Source organism: Pelodiscus sinensis, chromosome 3 (assembly GCF_049634645.1).
Source record: "Pelodiscus sinensis isolate JC-2024 chromosome 3, ASM4963464v1, whole genome shotgun sequence".
NCBI lineage: Eukaryota > Metazoa > Chordata > Testudines > Trionychidae > Pelodiscus > Pelodiscus sinensis.
This window is the reverse complement of record NC_134713.1, coordinates 3,423,655-3,442,332: the sequence shown is the minus strand read 5'-3', so window position 1 is coordinate 3,442,332 and position 18,678 is coordinate 3,423,655. Positions and strand designations below refer to the sequence as shown.

The following is an 18,678-nucleotide window of genomic DNA, read 5'->3' as shown; positions in this document are numbered from 1 at the left end:
AGAGGCCATCAGATGACTTGAAGCAGTACCAGATACCGAGTGTTCCATAACTTGAGACTTAGTTGCAATAGAAATGGGGGAAGCCCCCACATCGGAGCCATTCAAATAGGCTGAGACAGAGCAATTCTTGCAATTCTCCCCACACGCCCCTCCTTTGGAATGATGGACTAGTTGACAGAGAAGATTTTTCCCACCTTTAATGACTATGCCTGTGAAATCGGCTCAAGTGTAGAGAAGAGCAGCATTGGAAAGGGCTTTAAGGAGTAACTTCTGTACAAAGGAGATGATGCACAGAGCAAAGAGTCAGTGTCTATTAGAGTAAACCTCTAATAATGATGTTTATGGTAAATATTTGGAGTAAAAAATGAAATGCCTGGTCTTGTCCAGAGAAGAGAAACAAGAATGATTAAAAGTATAGAAAACATGAACTCTGAGGGAAGATTGAAAGAACTGGATGGCTGTGTCTACACTGGGCCACTTATTCCGGAAAAGCAGCCGCTTTTCCGGAATAAGCTGCGAGCTGTCTACACTGGCTCCTTGAATTTCCGGAAATGCAGTGACGATTTACTGTAAGAAATCAGCTGCTTTTCCGGAAAAACTATGCTGTTCCCGCTCGGGCAAAAGTCCTTTTTCCGGAAAACTGTTCCGGAAAAGGGCCAGTGTAGACAGCACAGTAGTCTTTTCCAGAAAAAAGCCCCGATCGCGAAAATGATGATCGGGGATTTTTTCCGGAAAAGCGCGTCTACATTGGCCACAGACGCTTTTCTGGAAAAAGGGCTTTTCCGGAAAAGCAGCCTGCCAATGTAGACGCTCTTTTTCCGGAAATACTTATAACGGAAAACTGTTCCGTTTTAAGCATTTCCGGAAATTTATGCCAGTGTAGACACAGCCGATGTGTTTAGTCTGGAAAAGAGAAGAATGAAAGGGGACATGATAGCAGCTTGTAAGTACCTTAAAATGTTGTTACAAGAAGGAGGGATAAAAATTGTTTGTCTTAACTTCTGAGGATAGGACAAGAAGCAAGGGGCTTAAATTGCAGCAAGGGAGGTTTAGGTTGGACATTAGGAAAAACTTCCTGTCAGGGTGGTTACGCATGGGAATAAATTGCCTAGGGAGGTTGTGGATATTTCAGAGCAGGTTGGATAGACATCTATCAGGGATGATCTCGTGAGAGTAGGGGGCTGGACTAGGTGACCCCTCGAGGTCCCTTCCAGTTCTATGATTTGTGATTCTATTTGGCAGGCTTAGCACAGATAATGGGCAGTCCATATGCCTCTCTAATGTGGCCAGTCCTTACAATAAGAGTGGGAACTTGCAGCTAGCAACCTGAAGGCAGATATCAATCATTAAGTTCACTTCACAAAATTACCTCATTTGTCAGGAGATGTCACACAGACTGGAGAAGAAATGCAATGAAAATGACTGACCGGTGACATGGTTCTGTGCCGCAAATAATGAAGACGGTAAATGAAATCTCTTCTGACAAAAGAACGGACCATTAATTAGGGAGGGGAAAAACAGTACGAATCCAACCCTTCGTGTGAAAATGTGGCCATCGGCCAGGTTGTAATCAGAGCCTGGAAACATTTAACAGAAATAGAGCGACCGGGAATTACAGTACCTGTGACAATTTGGCTTTTTATAAACTTTGCTGTGAGTCTGTAGTTTGGCGTAATAAGCCCTCCCCTCCACAGAGAGGCCTGTGAAATATTTGATCGGCACTCAGAACCCAGCACATAGCATCGCCGACTGAAAAAAATGGTTTCCATTCAGGTATATTCAGGTGAAGAAAGCATTCAGCTTTTTAAAACTGTTATATAAAACGTGTACTAGTTTCTTTAAATACCTACTGTAATTAATAAAAAGGGTTCATCAAATAAAAAATCATAATCGTAATTAAAAAAAATCTTTTCCCCATGTTGATATTCTCTTCAGAATAGATCAGCATGGGAATTTTGCACCCTAGACAGTTACAGTATTTCTGGAATAAAAAATTGCAATCACACACAGAAAGTACTACAGTATTCACTTAAAAATATCTTTTGTTGTTGTTGTTGTTTCCCTCCCTCCCCCGAAGTACAGGGGTTGAAAAAATGCCCCAGAATGGGACTATTCTTTTTAAGGAGCAATACTCTTGAAACCAAAAATGGAATTACATATACACCACCCATGATGTAACTCGAAACAAAGAAACTTCAACACAGAAATAAATAAATGGATACCTTCGCGCACCAAAAAGATTATCTGGAAATGTCTCAGACCTCTAGCAGATATCCTTCTAAAGATTTGCCATCAAGGAAGGTCGAAGCATCTCCTTGCAGCGAGACTTCTTAAGCTAAACGGTGATGATCTTGCTACGCTCTCGATTTCCTATGGTGTTATTTCTTGCCATGTACTTACAGCAGAGGGTGACATAAAACATTTATCAGTGGTTCCCCAAATGCACCGAGTTAAACAATTCTCAGCTAAATCACAACAACAACATCAACAAAAATACAAAGCACCAAATCATCTTTAGAAAAGCGTCAGTTACAAGTTATTACTGTTTGAAGATTTTATCCTAATTTTTTCCCTTTTAAAAAACAAAAAACAAAAAAACAAAACAGAATGCTTTACTATCACTTTAAGGCTCACGCTGAATGAGACATAACAGGCCTTACACAATATTACAAATAATACATGTATGCCTTTTCACAGCCTTAAAATGATACAGTAGGCCAAATTATTTTGCCAGTCACCGATCAAGTATTGTGCCTTTAAATTGACTTTCTTTTTGCTACTATGCTGAGTTTTATTATTACTGAAATATTTTATTAGATATATGAAAATCTACTTTCGAATTATATTTTGGTGTATAATTTAGAAGAATGAAGGTTTGTTATTTTCCAGAAATCTAGATGGAAGGCCTTTTTCTGGGCCCACTCCCATCAGTGTGAATCAGGAGTAAGTCCACTGAAATTAATGGAGTTACGCTGAATAAAACTGTGTTGAGTGGGATCAGGTACGGTATTACTGTGAGACTTTGATGCAAACAGAGTCCAGCGGACTGTCACATATGGCCCTTTGACACTAGGGAAACAATTTTATCAGGGGACTGCATTTATAACATGGTTTGATCTGGCTGGCATACGTGGGACCAAACTATATTATAAACACATTGCCAAATTCTGTTACAGACCTGATCGTCTCTGTCAACCATCTAAGATTCAAGGTCTTTTGGGGCTTCCTTGCTTTGCTTTCTCATCTTTAGATATTTTTCTTGTTCACCTATATCCAATAAGAGCAGCAATATCTTTTGTATGTTTCTCTTTTGTTGTTGTTTTCTTGGTTTTTTTTTTATTTCTTTTTTTAAGTTTTGTATTTAGGTTTTTAAATTTTTCCTGGCATAAAATCTCCCAAGAGTTTTGCATGAGAAAGGTGACAGTACTTAATGAAACTCAGCACCTCTAAGGGCATAAGGCAGTTGTAGGTTTGTTTGTTTGTTTGTTTGTTTTTATTTTTCAATCAGCACCAATCCCATATAGAATGTTCTACACTTGGTGTAAGATATAAAACTCTGACGTGGTTCCACCTGTGGATCATAGGTGTGGAAGTTGAAATACTGTTTCTTGTGTGTAAAAAACAAAAGAAAAGTTTTTCTTTTTGTTTTTACTTACAAAACATAGAGATTATCTTTTTTTTTTATACATACAGCAGCCAGAAAGAAAGCTTATCTGAAGGTTTGTGTTTGTTTCATGATCTGTGTTTACCGTAAACAAAAATAAGATCCCCTCTTTTACTTTTTTTTTTTAAAGGAGCTTTAAAGTGAAGACTCATATTGTAGCAATTCATACAAGAGAGGTCCGTCTCTATACCTAATACCTACAGCGGTGGGGGTAACATACTGGAGAATGTTGATAGTTCTTCTTAACCGCCTGTCTACAAAATGAGCATCCCAGGCAGGATATTTCTTTCTTGGGATGTCAATTTTAATGAGGGGGCCTTCGGGGTAATAGGCTCGCCCAGATGGAGTAGATGGCACCATTGCTCTCACCTGGAAAACGGGCAAGCAAGTATCAGCCGTGAGTTCCTCTTGTTGCTCCGTGACCGCTCTGGTGGGCGTGGCCTGGCCCCCCTGGTACCCAGGCGTTTCGGATGCCATGGGCTCCGCCTCCGGAGGCAAAGGGATGCCCCAGAGCAGCTCGGCGCAACAGGAGCTGGCAAAAATCTTAGCTCTCGGCCCCATGGGATGCAGCACCCCGTAATAGAAGAGCATCAGAGCTATCCCAGCAGCAAAGCTAAGAAAGACACAACACAGTGCTGGCACGGCATAGGAGTCAGTAGTTGTAGGATCTCTGTAAAAATACCAAAGGAGCGTCAAGGCAGCATTCTCTGTCAACACTATGGTGTAATACGCAAACATTCGGTATCGAGTCCTCCCCTCCTTGACATTAAACCAGCAGAAAATGTACACAATCCCTACCACCATGTTGAAGAGGATCTCCTCCCACTTAGACATGCAGAAGTCAGTCCCGCCATGAATGATCCAGAAGGCCATGGCGCACCAGTGGACCACTACAAAGATCCCAAAGTAGAGCTGGAAGATGGAAGCAAAGAGGGCAAAAGAGATAACTCTGGATGAGATGGTGAAGAGGCGCCAGAAGAGATGGATGAGGGCCCCTCTGTAGCTCATACTCTTCTTGTCGTCCCTAGAGTCCCGAAGCAGCTTGTGATAGGACGCTAGCACCCAAGCCAGGGACATGAGGGACGCCACAGAGGACACACCTGCCAGAAGACACAAATCCACAGAGTCAAACAATAGCACAGATGGAGAAGATCACTCACTCTCAGCTCTACTGTCACGGGGGCAGGCACCATAGCAAGGAACGTACCACACATGGCAAACATGTCGAGGAGCAGAGAAATGCAGAAATATCAACATTGGAACCATTAACACCCAGCCTTTACCTGACACCTGCACGGCTGTAGTTTATATTGGTGATCCGACTGATCAAGAACCTCCCGCCACACTGAATCACCCCCAAACCTTCAGAGCTAACGAGGAGGGTTTGGAATTAGACCCTGGATCTGCATTTCGCAAACTGTCTACGTTCTTACAACGATCTACACCACACTTGCAGATCCAACACCTTTTGGACATTTGAAATCCAGATCTCCTGGATCCAAAGTTCGTAGCTGGAGTTTAAGTTCCTCTGTTCCAGATTGTGTTTTAAAAGGTGTCTGCTGTATTGAAGTGTCATATAGGCACAGCTAAATGTGTAATACAAGGCAGGGCTGTTATGCCTTACTTAAACGCAGGGTGGGGGGGTGGGTACATTTTGGGACACAGAATGGCCAGTTTCCAAGTAACTGTGGGTATGTCTGCGCTGGGTCCGGGAGGCAGAATTGTTAGCTTGTGCTAGCTTTGATTGAGCTGGTGCGCTAAAACAGAAGCGTGGCCATGATGGAGCGAGATTCGGGATGGGCTAGCCACTCCATGTATGAGCCCATCTGAGCCTCTACATCACGGGCGGTGCGTGAACACAACCCTCAGCCCCGCCCCTTCCACCCGAGGCCCTGCCCCTTCTGCAACCTTCCCGCCTCTGGAGCCAAACCTGGCCCCCGACCCAGGTTACCTCCCCCCAAACCTCTGAACATCCCGAGACCCCTTAGTCTCACTGTCCCAGTGGGCAGCAGAGCAGGAACCAGCAGAAAATGGAAGAGTATCTCCTCCCACTTAGGCATGCAGAAGTCAGTCCCGCCATAGAGGGGCCAGTAGGCCATGATGCATCAGTGGACCACTACAAAGATCCCAAAGTGGAGCTGGAAGATGTAAGCAAAGAGGGCATCCTGGGCAGTGAGAGGGTGGGCAGTTTTGGGAAGCCATTGCCTTCCCTTGCCTATATTACCCGCCGCCCATGCTCTAGGTCAATGGTTCCCAAACTTTTTGGCATCATGCCCCTTTTTTGATTTTTGAGAAATGCTCACCCCCCCCACCAAAAAAACAGCAAAACTTGTTGAGAATTTTTTTTTTTTTTTGCCTTGTAAGAGCAGAGCAGGCATTGCCCTTTTAAGGTGGCCATTTTGAAATCTGCCCCAGCCAGCCCGAGCGGACAAACAGACCAGGCTCTTTCTTGGGGGCGGGCTGGGTTGCCTCGTGCCCCCCCCAGAATTTCTTCACCCCCCCCAGGGGGGCACGCCCCCCAGTTTGGGAACCCATGCTCTAGGTTCATACATGTGTGACTAGCCCCGGTCTGGTGCTCAAGCCACCGTGTCTCCCCTAGGGATGTGAATGACTAGTTGACTATTCGATGAGCAAATGCTTATTGGATAGTCGACAGACTAGTCGACTAGTCGCTTCCCGCCCCCCTCGGTGCTTCTGTCAGAAAGAGGCAGCAAGGGGGGAGATGGGCGGTGCTTCAAAGCGGCAGCACCACATGGAGCCTGGGGCCAGACCACGTGCAGTCCAGGGCCAGCTGGAGACTGCTTGAGAGCCCCGCTGGTCCCGTGTTCCCCTAGGGGCTGTTGCTACACTTCAAAGGCAGAAGTGCCCTTATTGACTAGTTGAAAAGTCGATTGACTATTCAATTAGTGAAATAATAATAATTCGATTAGTGAAAAATTGTACATCCCTAGTCTCCACCGCTGTTCTCGGTGCATCGGCGCTAGCGTGGGTATGTCTGTTGGAGATTAAATGGATGCCTTCCGGCGCTGGCATGCATGGACATACCCAGCGTGCCTATGATTGAAAATCCCAAGTCAATGGCACTCAAAGCCATCCCGGTATTGTGAGATGTCACCTGTGGCTTTCTCCTTCCCGCGGAGCGAGTGAACACGAGGAGGGCAGCGGGGTTCAGAGCCTCAGTCCGGGCCTGTTCTCTGAAGGGGCCGTGTGCGCCCAACGCCGAGTGAGCCCAGCGGGAGGCAAGAACGTGCCACACCTCAGAGGGGATGCGGTTCACTGGCCCTTTGGGCAGCGCTGGCCTGACACCAGCATGCTGCGTGCTGCTGTGGGCTTCCTGGGAGGCACCGGTGGCCCTCCTCACCCAGTGGCTTCATTGGCGGGAGGGGGTGGGCCATCCGCACATTGCAGGATTTTGGGTGAAGACGCACCGTGAATTGGGTGTGAGAGAGATTTGCCCTCACCGCCCCAGTCTTATTACAGGCATCAACCTGTGTCCCCAGTCAGCTCTTAGTAGCATGTTCTGCTGCCGCAGTTCAGTCCCCCTCAGACAGCACCTCCTTCCTTTGATCCAGGGGTGGGCAATAATTTTTGCCCAGGGGCCACTTCACAAATTTTTGAAGTAGCCCCAGGTCACCGTGGAAGGGGCGGGGCTTAAACAGGAAGGAGCGGGGCTACCCCACCCCCTAGACCATGATTGGTCTGGGGGTAGGGGAGCCCCTTTGTCCCCCCTTCCCACGAGGCACCCATGGCCTGGAAGATGCTTGGCACGCTCCCCCGCCCTCATGTCAATCAGGGCCTGGGGGCGGGGGAGTGTGCGAAGCCTTCTCCAGCCCGGCGAGCAGTGCGTGGTGCTTCACAGCGCCATGTGCTCCTGGCACGGTGGGAGGCGGCTTCGCATGCTCCCCCGCCTCCAAGCCAATTGAGGCCTGGCGGTGGGGGAGCAGCAGGCGGGCCGGATCCTGCCCCCGGAAACCCTTTTGCCCACCGCTGCTTTAACCCCGGGCTTCTCCTGAGCACGGCGTCCCCTGTCCTGTGCCTCTTCCAAGCCGACAGGCTCCTAGTGAATTCAACACACTGCCTTCTGCTGACCTAGGCCCACTCAGCAGTTCCCTCACAGATTCAAGCTCCTGCTTGTCCTCCTCCCCCGCCACGTCTTCAATAACATCTCCGCAGAACAGGGCATCCTCAGCTTTTGCTCCCAGGCTGTGGAATTCTCGTCCTCGGGATATTCGCATGGCGCCAACGCTAGCGTGGTTTCGGCGTCAGGCTAACACCACCCTTTTTACCCGTGCTTTTATTAACATTTGAGTCCATATGTGTGTGTGTTCCTCCTCTCTATGGCTGTGTCTAGACTGGCAAGTTTTTCCTCAAAATCATCTGATTTTGCGGAAAAACTTGCCAGCTGTCTACACTGGTCACTTGAATTTCCGCAAGAACACTGACGAGCTCATGTAAGATTGTGTGTTCTTGCGGAAATACTGTGCTGCTCCCGTTCGGGCAAAAGCCCCCTTGTGCAAATCATTTGCGCAAGAGGGCCAGTGTAGACAGCACAGTACTGTTTTCCGCAAAAAAGCCCCGATGGCTAAAATGGTGATTGGGGCTTTTTTGCGGAAAACCGCGTCTAGATTGGCCACGGACGCTTTTCCGCAAAAAGTGCTTTTGCGGAAAAGCATCCTGCCAATCTAGACGTGCTTTTCCGAAAATGCTTTTAATGGAAAACTTTTCCGTTAAAAGCATTTTTGGAAAATCATGCCAGTGTAGACGTCGCCTATATGTTTTTAGCTGGTTATGTCCCTCTGGGGTCTCCTATTTTAAATTCTCATATTTTAAATATATATATATCTATATCTGTATTTTGTTTGTTAGTTTTTGTAAGCCGCCTTGAATATTTTAAATAGAAAGGCGGGGTAAAAATATTTAAATAAATAAATGAATGAATGAATACAAAATAAATATCTCCCACGCCCAGGTGTATGGCACTCCACAAAGAATCCTCCAGAAAGAAAAGAGAGGAGAGGGGGCCATTAAAGTCAATATTTACTGTGTTTATTTGGATTGATAAAATAGCCCCCACTCAGTGCCCTGGATGGTCTTTTAATAATAATAAACAGACCCCCCCCCCCCCCCCCGGCCCGGTTACCAAACTGAATCACGCAGCGACAACACAAAAAAAAAACAAAGATCAAGCGATCCGATCCAGCCACAAAATGGCCACCAAAGTCTCATGTCACCACAGCTTAGCCCTTCTCGTCCCCATCCCTTTATGGGCAAGGGGCAGCGAGGTGGGTCAAGAATGCGTGGTGAAGACTAACAGACTCAGATTGCAAGGGGCTGTCAGTGGTATCAAGGGGGGAAAGGAGCAAGTCTCTCTTGCCCAACATAAAACACAAGCTAAATAACTCAAAACACCACACAGCAAAATGTCCAGGGTTCGGTGTAGATCCCTCCTACCTCCTCCCCCGCCCTGTCCCCCGACTGACAGGCGACCAAAAATGCACCATCCTATTTCCTCCTGCCCCTTAAAAAAGCAGGCGAAATGACGCAATAACTCCTCCAGGATCAATTCTAATATTTGTAAAGGTGAAGTGTTTTGTTTTTTTCCTCGTGGTCTATGTGAAAGTTGATTGTTTTATATAGAGCATGCCCAGGAGAAACTAACCTCCAGAAAAGCACATTTTGGCAGAGAACAGGCTGAGAACAAACTGAGGCGATGCCAATAAAAGTCTGCGTAATTCACATTGCGGCGCCAGGCTGAAGGGCTATTATGCACATGGGGTACACCGGTGAAAACCGCTGGGTAACTGTTAACAGAGCTGAAGGGGCTGTGTGTGGAAAATGAGTCTGAATTAAAAGAGGGTGGCAAATCCTTGTGCACATTGCGGAAGAGAAAAGCAAAATTACTGGTATGCAGAGGATGGTCAATGAACTTGTGAGCGAGAGGGAATGCCTAACAAAGACAATTAAATGTGACATTACAGAGCCGACTGAACCTCTGAGAAATGCACTTGCCCTCGCGTTTGCAGACTCCATCGTCTGGCTGGGTGTGGCTGTGCCCAGGGGCAGGAAAGGGGAAGTAGTCGGACCAGAACTCACTAGCTGCATCACACCTCCACTCCCCTTCAGTGGCTATTCCTATTCATGGGGCTGGACCAGGACTTTAGGGAGCCAATTTGCATTTTCTGACTCCCCTTAGGGTGGCCAGCGGCCTGCTTTTCGACTGGAAAATCCAGTCAAAAAGGGGGCCCCACATGTCGAGTCAACTCTCCTGACTGGACATCCAACATCCAGTTATTGTGGGTGGGGGAGGTTCTGAGTCATCATCCACACCAGTCCCTCCTCAGCCAGGGTCACCTCCTAGAGTTGCCAGATGGTTTAACCAAAAATACCAAACACCCCTTTTCCCCACAAAAATACCCACTGGGGAAAAGAATTCTGTTGAGGAAAAAAAAAAGGGGGGAGACCAAAGTTGTTGAGAAAAAAAAAAAGGATCCCATAAGAACATAAGAACGGCCGTACTGGGTCAGACCAAAGGTCCTTCTAGCCCAGTATCCTGTCTGCCGACAGTGGCCAGCACCAGGTGCCCCAGAGAGGGTGGACGGAAGTCAATGATCAAGCGATTTGTCTCCTGCCATCCCTCTCCAGCCTCTGACAAACAGAGGCCAGGGACACCATTTTATCCCCTGGCTAATAGCCTTTTATGGACCTAACCATCATGAAATTATCTAGCTTCTCTTTAAACTCCATTATAGTCCTAGCCTTCACAGCCTCCTCTGGCAAGGAGTTCCACAGGTTGACTACCCCGAGAGCTATTCAACAACAACAAATGAGAAAAGAACCAGTGTGGTCTTTTTAAGAAAGGCTTTTGAGGCTCTCTTATCTTCCTGCTACAGGCCAGACAGCTCCCTGTGGAACCAGGTAAGCACCTGGGATTTTTGCCTCCTGGCTGGGAAAATATCAGTAAATACCGGACATTTAGGTATCTGATATCTTCTGAATTTTTTACCAGATAGGAGGTGAAAATACCGGACTGTCCAGGTCAATACCGGACACCTGGCAACCCTACCTCCTACTTGCATTGGGCGGCTTCAACTCCCACCTTTGAGGGTGGGTCCCTCCCGACCCACACAGGAAAGGGGAGGAGAGATAGAGGGGAAAAGCAGCGAGTGACAGAGGAAGGGGAAAAGAGGAGCCAATGGGGGTTTCATACGGGATCAATCGGCAAAGGCTTCCCCAGCCGACAGATCCGTGTCTAGACTGCCACACTGTGCCGGATCAGCTGATCATTGGCACAGCACGGCGGCCATGTTTATTTTAATGAAGCGGGGATTATTTAAATCCCTGCTTCATTGACTATGTCGGGTGAACAAGTTTACATGGATCCATCGACAGAGCCACATAGTTTAGACATGTAGTTTAGTGAAGGGTGGGAAGAAAAAACGCTGCCAATTAGTTGTCCTCTCTCTGATTTCTTGCCTCCTGTGGGATGCTCCTGGAGAAAGGACACCTGCCTACTTGGATTCCGGAGCTACATCTAGACTGCAAGCCTCTTTCAAAAGAGACAACAGTCTGGATGCTTTCTTTCGAAAAAGAACAGTTTGCATTATATAGCGCCTTTTTTCAAAAGAGCACTTTCGAAAAAAGGTGATCTTTCTCATAAAACGAGGTTTTCCCCAGTCGAAAAAACTGCCACCTTCTTTTGATTTACTTTCGAAAGAACGCGGCAGCAGTCTAGACGCAGGGGAAGTTTTTTCAAGAAAAGGCCACTGGTTTTCAAAAAAAACCCTGTACTCTAGACACACCCTGCCTGTGGTCCGATATTGCAATTCCTATATCCCTTGTAAGATGAAATTTGAAGATTCAGTTCCACTTTGTGATAAAGCATTGAGTGTTACGTGAGACCATAGTTCGATTGCTACACTGCTATCCTAGAATCGTCTCCTCAGTCCATTCACTCAGGGTGTGTCTAGACTACATGCCTCCTTCGACGGAGGCATGTAGATTAGCCAGATCGGAAGAGGGAAATGAAGCCGCGATTAAAATAATCGCGGCTTCATTTAAATTTAAATGGCTGCCCCGATCTGCCGATCAGCTGTTTGTCGGCAGATCGGGGGAGTCTGGACGCGATGCCCCGACAAAGAAGCCTTTCTTCATCGACACAGGTAAGCCTGGTTTCACGAGGCTTACCTGTGTCGATGAAGAAAGGCTTCTTTGTCGGGGCATCGCGTCCAGACTCCCCCGATCTGCCGACAAACAGCTGATCGGCAGATCGGGGCAGCCATTTAAATTTAAATGAAGCCGCGATTATTTTAATCGCGGCTTCATTTCCCTCTTCCGATCTGGCTAATCTACATGCCTCCGTCGAAGGAGGCATGTAGTCTAGACACACCCTCAGTCTGAAACCATGTGGCATATCTCAAAAGTCTTCCTTTGCATGGATATTCACATTGCTTCTCAGCCGATCTTTAGTTGACTAGTCACATCTTCCTTCTTTTTTCCTCCCCTCTTGGCCTTTCTATCTACTTTTCCCAACAAGTTATAACTGGTCCTTCCTACATTCCTTCTCTTACCACTCTCAGACTCTGCTTTCATTTACCTAGCACAGATTTCTCCCATTGTAACTAGAGAGAAATGCCTGGGGTAACTCGCTGGTTACTGCTGACAAACACTGATTGATTTTAGGTAATTGCACGAGTTAATTGTGATTAACCAACAGTCCTAAAAATAATTGCAGATTTAAGCACATTGTTAAACAATAGAATATCAAGTGAAATTGAATAGACTATCAAGTGAATATCAAATGAAATCTTCATATATATTGCATTCAGTGTTGTAACTGAAATCAAAGTGTCTATTATTTTTATTATATAAGAACATAAGTATGCCATATTGGGTCAGACCAAAGGTCCATCTAGCCCAGTATCCTGTCTTCGGACAGTGGCCAATGCTAGGTGCTCCCAGAGGGAATAAACAGAACATGGAATCATCAAATGATCCAGGCCGTCATCCATTCCCAGCGCTGGTAAACAGATATTACAAATATTTGCACTATAAAAATAATAAACAAAAATAGTATTTTAATTCACCTTATCTAAATACTGTAATGCAATCTTTTTCTTCTGAAAGCACAACTACGTAGAATGTTTTTGTGACATACCTGCACTCAAAAACAAAATATTGTAAAATTTCAGAGCCTGCAAGTCCACTCAGTCCTACTTCTTGTTCAGCTAATCACCAAGACAAACAAGTTTGTTTACATTTAGAGGGGAACACTGCTGCTTCTTATTTACAACATCATCTGAAAGTGAGAATATGCATTAGCATGACACTTTTGGAACTGGCATTTCAAGGTATTTATTTGCTATACATTTGTATGCCCCTTCAACCACCATTCCAGAGGCCGTGTTTCATAGAATCCTAGGGCTGGAAGAGATGTGAGGAGTCATCGAGTCCAGCCCCCTGCCCAAAGCAGGACCATCTCAAATAAATCATTCCAGCCAGGGCTTTGTCAAGCTGAGACTTAAAAACCTCTAAGGATGGAGATTCCACCCCCTCCCTAGGGAACCCATCCCAGTGCTTCACCACCCTCCTAGTGAAATAGTTTTTCCTAATCTCCAACCTAGACCTCTCCCACTGTAACTTGTTATGCCATCCATCACTTTCTCCATCCTCTTTGGAACCTCCCTCCAGGAAGTTGAAGGCTGCTATCAAATCCCCCCTCACTCTTCTCTTCTGCAGACTAAAAAAAATCCAAATCCCACAGTCTCTCCTCGTAGGTCATGTGCTCCAGCCCCCTAATCATTTTGGTCGCCCTCTGCTAGACCTTCTCCAATGCATCCATATCCTTTCTATAGTGGGGGGCCCAGAACTGGACACAATACTCCAGATGTGGCCTCACCAGAGCCGAATAAAGGGGAATAATCACTTCTCTGGATCAGCTGGCCATGCTCCTCCTAATGCACCCTAATATGCCATTAACCTTCTTCGCTCTAAGGGCGCCCTGTTGACTCATATCCAGCTTCTCATCCACTGTAATCCCCAGGTCCTTTTCTGCAGAACTGCTACATAGCCAGTCGGTCCCCAGCCTGTAACAATGCTTGGGATTCTTCCATCCCAAGTGCAGGTCTCCCCCTAGCTTAGGGTGCAATCCATTCCCTCATCTAGGTACTTAATAAAGATGTTGAACAAAACTAGCTCTAGAACCGATCCTTAGGGCACTCCGCTTGAAACCGACCCCCACCCACACATCGAGCTATTGATCACTACCCATTGGGCCCGACAATCTAGCCAGCTTTCTATCCACATCACAGTCCATTTATCCAATCCATACTTCCTTAACTTGCTGGCAAGAGTATTGTGGGAGACCGTGTCAAAAGCTTTGCTAATATCAAGGTTTATCACATCCACTGACGTCCCCATGTCCACAGAGCCAGTTACCTCATCATAGAAGCTAATCAGGTTGGTCAGGCACGACTTTCCCTTTGTGAATCCATGTTGACTGTTCCTGATCACTTTCCCCTCTTCCAAGTGCTTCAGAATGGATTCCTTGAGGATCTCCTCCATGATTTTTCTGGGGACTGAAGTAACGCTAACTGGTCTGTAGTTCTCTGGATTGTCCTTCTTCCCTTTTTAAAGATGGGCACTACATTTGCCTTTTTCTAGTCATCCAGGACCTCTCCCGATCTCCACAAGTTTTCAAAGATAATGGCCAAAGGCTCCGCAATGACATTTGCCCACTCCCTCAGTACCCTCGGATGCATTAAGTCCGGACCCATGGATTTGTGTTTGTTTAGCTTTTCTACATAGTTCTGAACTTGTTCTTTCCCCACCAAGGGCTGCCCACCTCCTTCCCACACCGTGTTGCCTAGTGCATTTGTCTGGGAGCTGACCTTGTCTGTGAAGACAGAGGCAAAGAAAGCATTGAGTACTTCAGCTTTTCCCACATCATCTGTCCCTAGGTTACCTCCCTCATCCAGTAAGGACCCCATAGCCTCCCTCATCACCCTCTTATTACTAAGATGGCTGTAGAAACCTTTCTTGTTATCCTTCACATCCCTTGCTAGCTGCAATTTCAATTGTGCTTTCGGCTTCTTGATAGCTCCCCTGCATTCTCGAGCAATATATTTATACTCCTCCCTAGTCATCTGTCCAAATTTCCACTTCTTGTAAGCTCCCTTTTTGTGTTTAAGCTTGCCACGGATTTTCCTGGTAAGCCAATCTGGTTGCCTGACACATTTGCGTTTCTTACTGCACATCGGGATGGTTCGTTCCTGTGCCTTCTGTAAGGCTTCTTTAAAATACTGCCAGCTCTCCTGGACTCCTTTCCCCTTCATGTTAGCATCTCAGGGAATCCTGCCCATCAGTTCTCTGAGGGAGTCAAAGTCTGCTTTTCTGAAATCCAGGGTGTGTATTTTGCTGCTCTCCTTTCTTCCTTTGGTCAGGAATCTGAACTCGACCATCTCATGATTACTGCTGCCCAGGTTGTCACCCACCTCTACTTCCCCTACTAGTTCCTCCCTGTTTGTGAGCAGCAGGTCAAGCTGTGCATGGCTCCTGGTTGGTTCCTTCAGCACTGGTACCAAGAAGTTATCCCCAACATTCTCCAAAAACTTCCTGGATTGTCTGTGTCCTGCCCTATTGGTTTCCCAACAGATGTCAGGGTGATTAAAGTTCCCCATGAGAACCAGGGCCTGTGATCTGGAGGCTTCTCTTAGTTGTCTGAAGAAAACCTTGTCTACCTCATCTACCTGATCTGGTGGTCTACAGCAGACACCAACCACAACATCACCCCTGTTGCTCCTGCCTCTAAACTTAACGCAAAGATTCTCAACAGGCTTTTCTCCCTCCACACACTGGAGCTCTGAGCAATCATACTGCTCTCTTACATACAGAATAGTGATAGAAATGTAGCCGTGTTAGTCTGGGGTAGCTGAAGCAAAATGCAGGACAATGTAGCACTTTAAAGACTAACAAGATGGTTTATTAGATGATGAGCTTTCGTGGGCCAGACCCACTTCCTCAGATCAAATAGTGGAAGAAAGTAGTCACAACCATATATAGTGGTATAATTGTATCCTTTGGTATATATGGTTGTGACTACTTTCTTCCACTATTTGATCTGAGGAAGTGGGTCTGGCCCACGAAAGCTCATCATCTAATAAACCATCTTGTTAGTCTTTAAAGTGCTACATTGTCCTGCATTTTGCTCTTACATACAGTGCAACTCCTTCTCCTTTTCTCCCCTGCCTGTTCTCCCTGAACATTTATACCCTTCCATGACAGCGCTCCAGTCATGTGAGTCATCCCACCAAGTCTCCGTTATTCAAATCAAATCATAGTTCTTTGACTGTACCAGGGCTTCTAGTTCTTCCTGTTTGTTTCCCAGGCTTCTTGCATTCATGTACAAACACCTTAGATAACTAGCAGATTGCCCTACCTTCTCCATTCGAATCAGGGGTCCTCCTTTGTTGCTCCTTCTTCCCTGTGTTTCTTCCTGGTATCCCACTTCCTCACTTACCTCAGGGCTTAGGTCCCCCGACGAACCTAGTTTAAAGCCCTCCTCACTAGGTTTGCAAGCCTGACCGCGAAGATGCTCTTTCCTCTCTTTGTTAGTTGGATCCCATCTCTTCCTAGCAATCCTTGTGCCCGGAACAGAGTCCCATGATCGAAGAATCCAAAGCCCTTTCTCCGCGACACCACCTGTGCAACCACGCATTTACTTCCACGACTTGGCAATCCCTATCTGGACCTTTTCCTTCAACAGGGAGGATGGACGAGAACACCATTTGCGTTTCAAATTCCTCGATCCTTCTTCCCAGCGCTACATAATCTGCAATGATCCACTCAAGGTCATTCTTGGCCGTATCAATGCTGATGATGGTTATTAAAAATAATACATCAATTTAACTGGTGACTGAACTCCTTGGGGGAGAATTGTATGTCCCCTGCTCTGTTTTACCCATATTTTGTCATATATTTCATGTTCTAGCAGTCTCGGATGATGACCTACCACATGTTGTTCATTTTAAGAACACTTTCACTGCAGATCAGACAAAACACAAAGAAGGTACTGATGCAAGATTTCTTAAGATAGCTACAGTGCTCAGGCCAAGGTTTAAGAATCTGCAATGCTTCCCAAAATCTGTGAGGGACAGGGCATGGATCATTCGTTCAGAAGTTTTAAAAGAGCAACACTTTGACTATGTCTACATTGAGGGGGGGTTTGCTCTTCCACTTTTTTTTGCAGAAGAGCAAACGCGTTCTTTCGGGAGCCCCGTATTCCTCGTTCAATGAGGAATAAGGGCTCCTCCAAAAGAGGAGGCTTTTCTGAAATTTGGCTCAGTGTACATGGGCCAAATTTCAGAAAAATCTCTTCCAAAAAACGAAGTGAACATAAGAACATAAGAATAGCCGTACTGGGTCAGACCAAAGGTCCATCTAGCCCGGTATCCTGTCTACCGACAGTGGCCAGCACCAGATGCCCCAGAGAGGGTGGACCAAAGACAATGATCAGCGATTTGTCTCCTGCAATTTGCGTAGCTTTTTCCGATAGAACCCTGCCGTGTAGACATAGTCTCTGATGTGGAAACTCCAGAACCTGAACCACCAAAAAAGAAAATCAATTTTCTGCTGGTGGCATCTGACTCAGCTAATGGAAATGAACATGCATCGGTCCAGGCTGCTTTGGATTGTTATCAAGCAGAGTCTGTCATCAGCATGGATGCACGTTCCTAGGAATGGTGGCGGAAGCATCAAGGGACATATGATTCTTTAGCACCTCTGGCTCAGAAATATCTTGCAACAACAGCCAGGTGAATGCCTGTTCTCACTTTCAGGTGATATTGTAAACAAAGATGCGAGCAGCATTAGGTCCTGCAAATGTAAACAAACTTATTTGTCTGAGCAACTGACTGAACAAGAAATAGAACTGAGGAGCTTAAAGGCTCTAAAATGTTTACATTGTTATGAACGCGGGTTTTTTGGACATAATCTTACATTTGTAAGTTCAACGTTCATGATAAAGTGATTGCACCACAGTAGTTGGTATGAGATGAACTGAAAAAATGTTTTTGTTGGGTTTATTTTACAGTGAAAAATACCTGTCCTCAAAAATATAAAGTGAGCATTGGTGCACTTTTTATTCAGTGTTGTAACTGAAATGAATATATCTGAAAATTTAGAAAAGATCCAAAATATTTAAATGAATGGTATTCTATTGTGGTTTCACAGTGCGATGAATCGCACAATTAATTATGATTATTTTTTTAATCACATGATTAAATCACAATTAATTTGACACCCCTAATAATGTTACATGGTAATATGCATTCATAGTGAATATACATCAGACATTAGGCACTGTAGAACATTGGTAAGGGAAGCCAATGGATAGAAGGAAAAATCTATTGGCGGCAGAGATAAGGGCAATAAGGAGCCCTTTCAAAATATCCGGAACAGAAAGAATTCTGGCATTGGTACTGGCCCATGACTAGCTAGATATGGTAGAACTATAATTAATCATGCAGAATGGCAGAAGTGTTTACTACATATTTCGACATAGTGCGGGAAGCAGGGCGTGAAGCATCCCCAGGTTTTGCACCCAGTTTCCCTTAGCCCGGGTGCCGTCTCTGCTGCTGACCCACCTGCGGCTTCACCAACTCATGGTCCCAGCCTTCAGGTGGCCCTCACGGGGTCCCTCTGGGATCCTTTGCTACCCCCTGCTGGCCTCTGCTGGCCCTTGAGGTCCCTTCGCCAGTCAGCCCTGCACCTGTGGGATCCTCAGCCCACCAGTGCTACCGGATACAGTATCCAGGCCACCGACTGGAGGTTCTGCTGCAGCCCAGGGTCCCACTGCCAGCTGAGGGTTCAGCAGTTGACCCCAGATGTGGTACCTCTGTGAAAAGCCACTAGAGTTATACATTCTTAAATCAGGGAATCCAGACAACTTGCATCCAGAAGTTTCAGAAGAGCTGCTGGGGGAGTTTTCTGGATTGTCAGAGTTGCTTTTCAGTAAAATT

At 46.0% G+C, this 18,678-nt stretch overlaps 1 protein-coding gene across 1 annotated transcript in view; it reads right to left on the bottom strand.

The window, feature by feature from the left end:
• Positions 1–872: 872 nt before the first annotated feature.
• The window catches only part of XKR6 (XK related 6), a 266,006-nt gene continuing 248,200 nt past the window's right edge, over positions 873–18,678 (bottom strand). Inside the window, exon 3 of the mRNA XM_025185363.2 lies at positions 873–4,764. Coding sequence (XP_025041148.2) covers positions 3,800–4,764 — 965 coding nt within the window. The 3' untranslated portion in view covers positions 873–3,799. The remainder of the gene's footprint in view (positions 4,765–18,678) is intronic.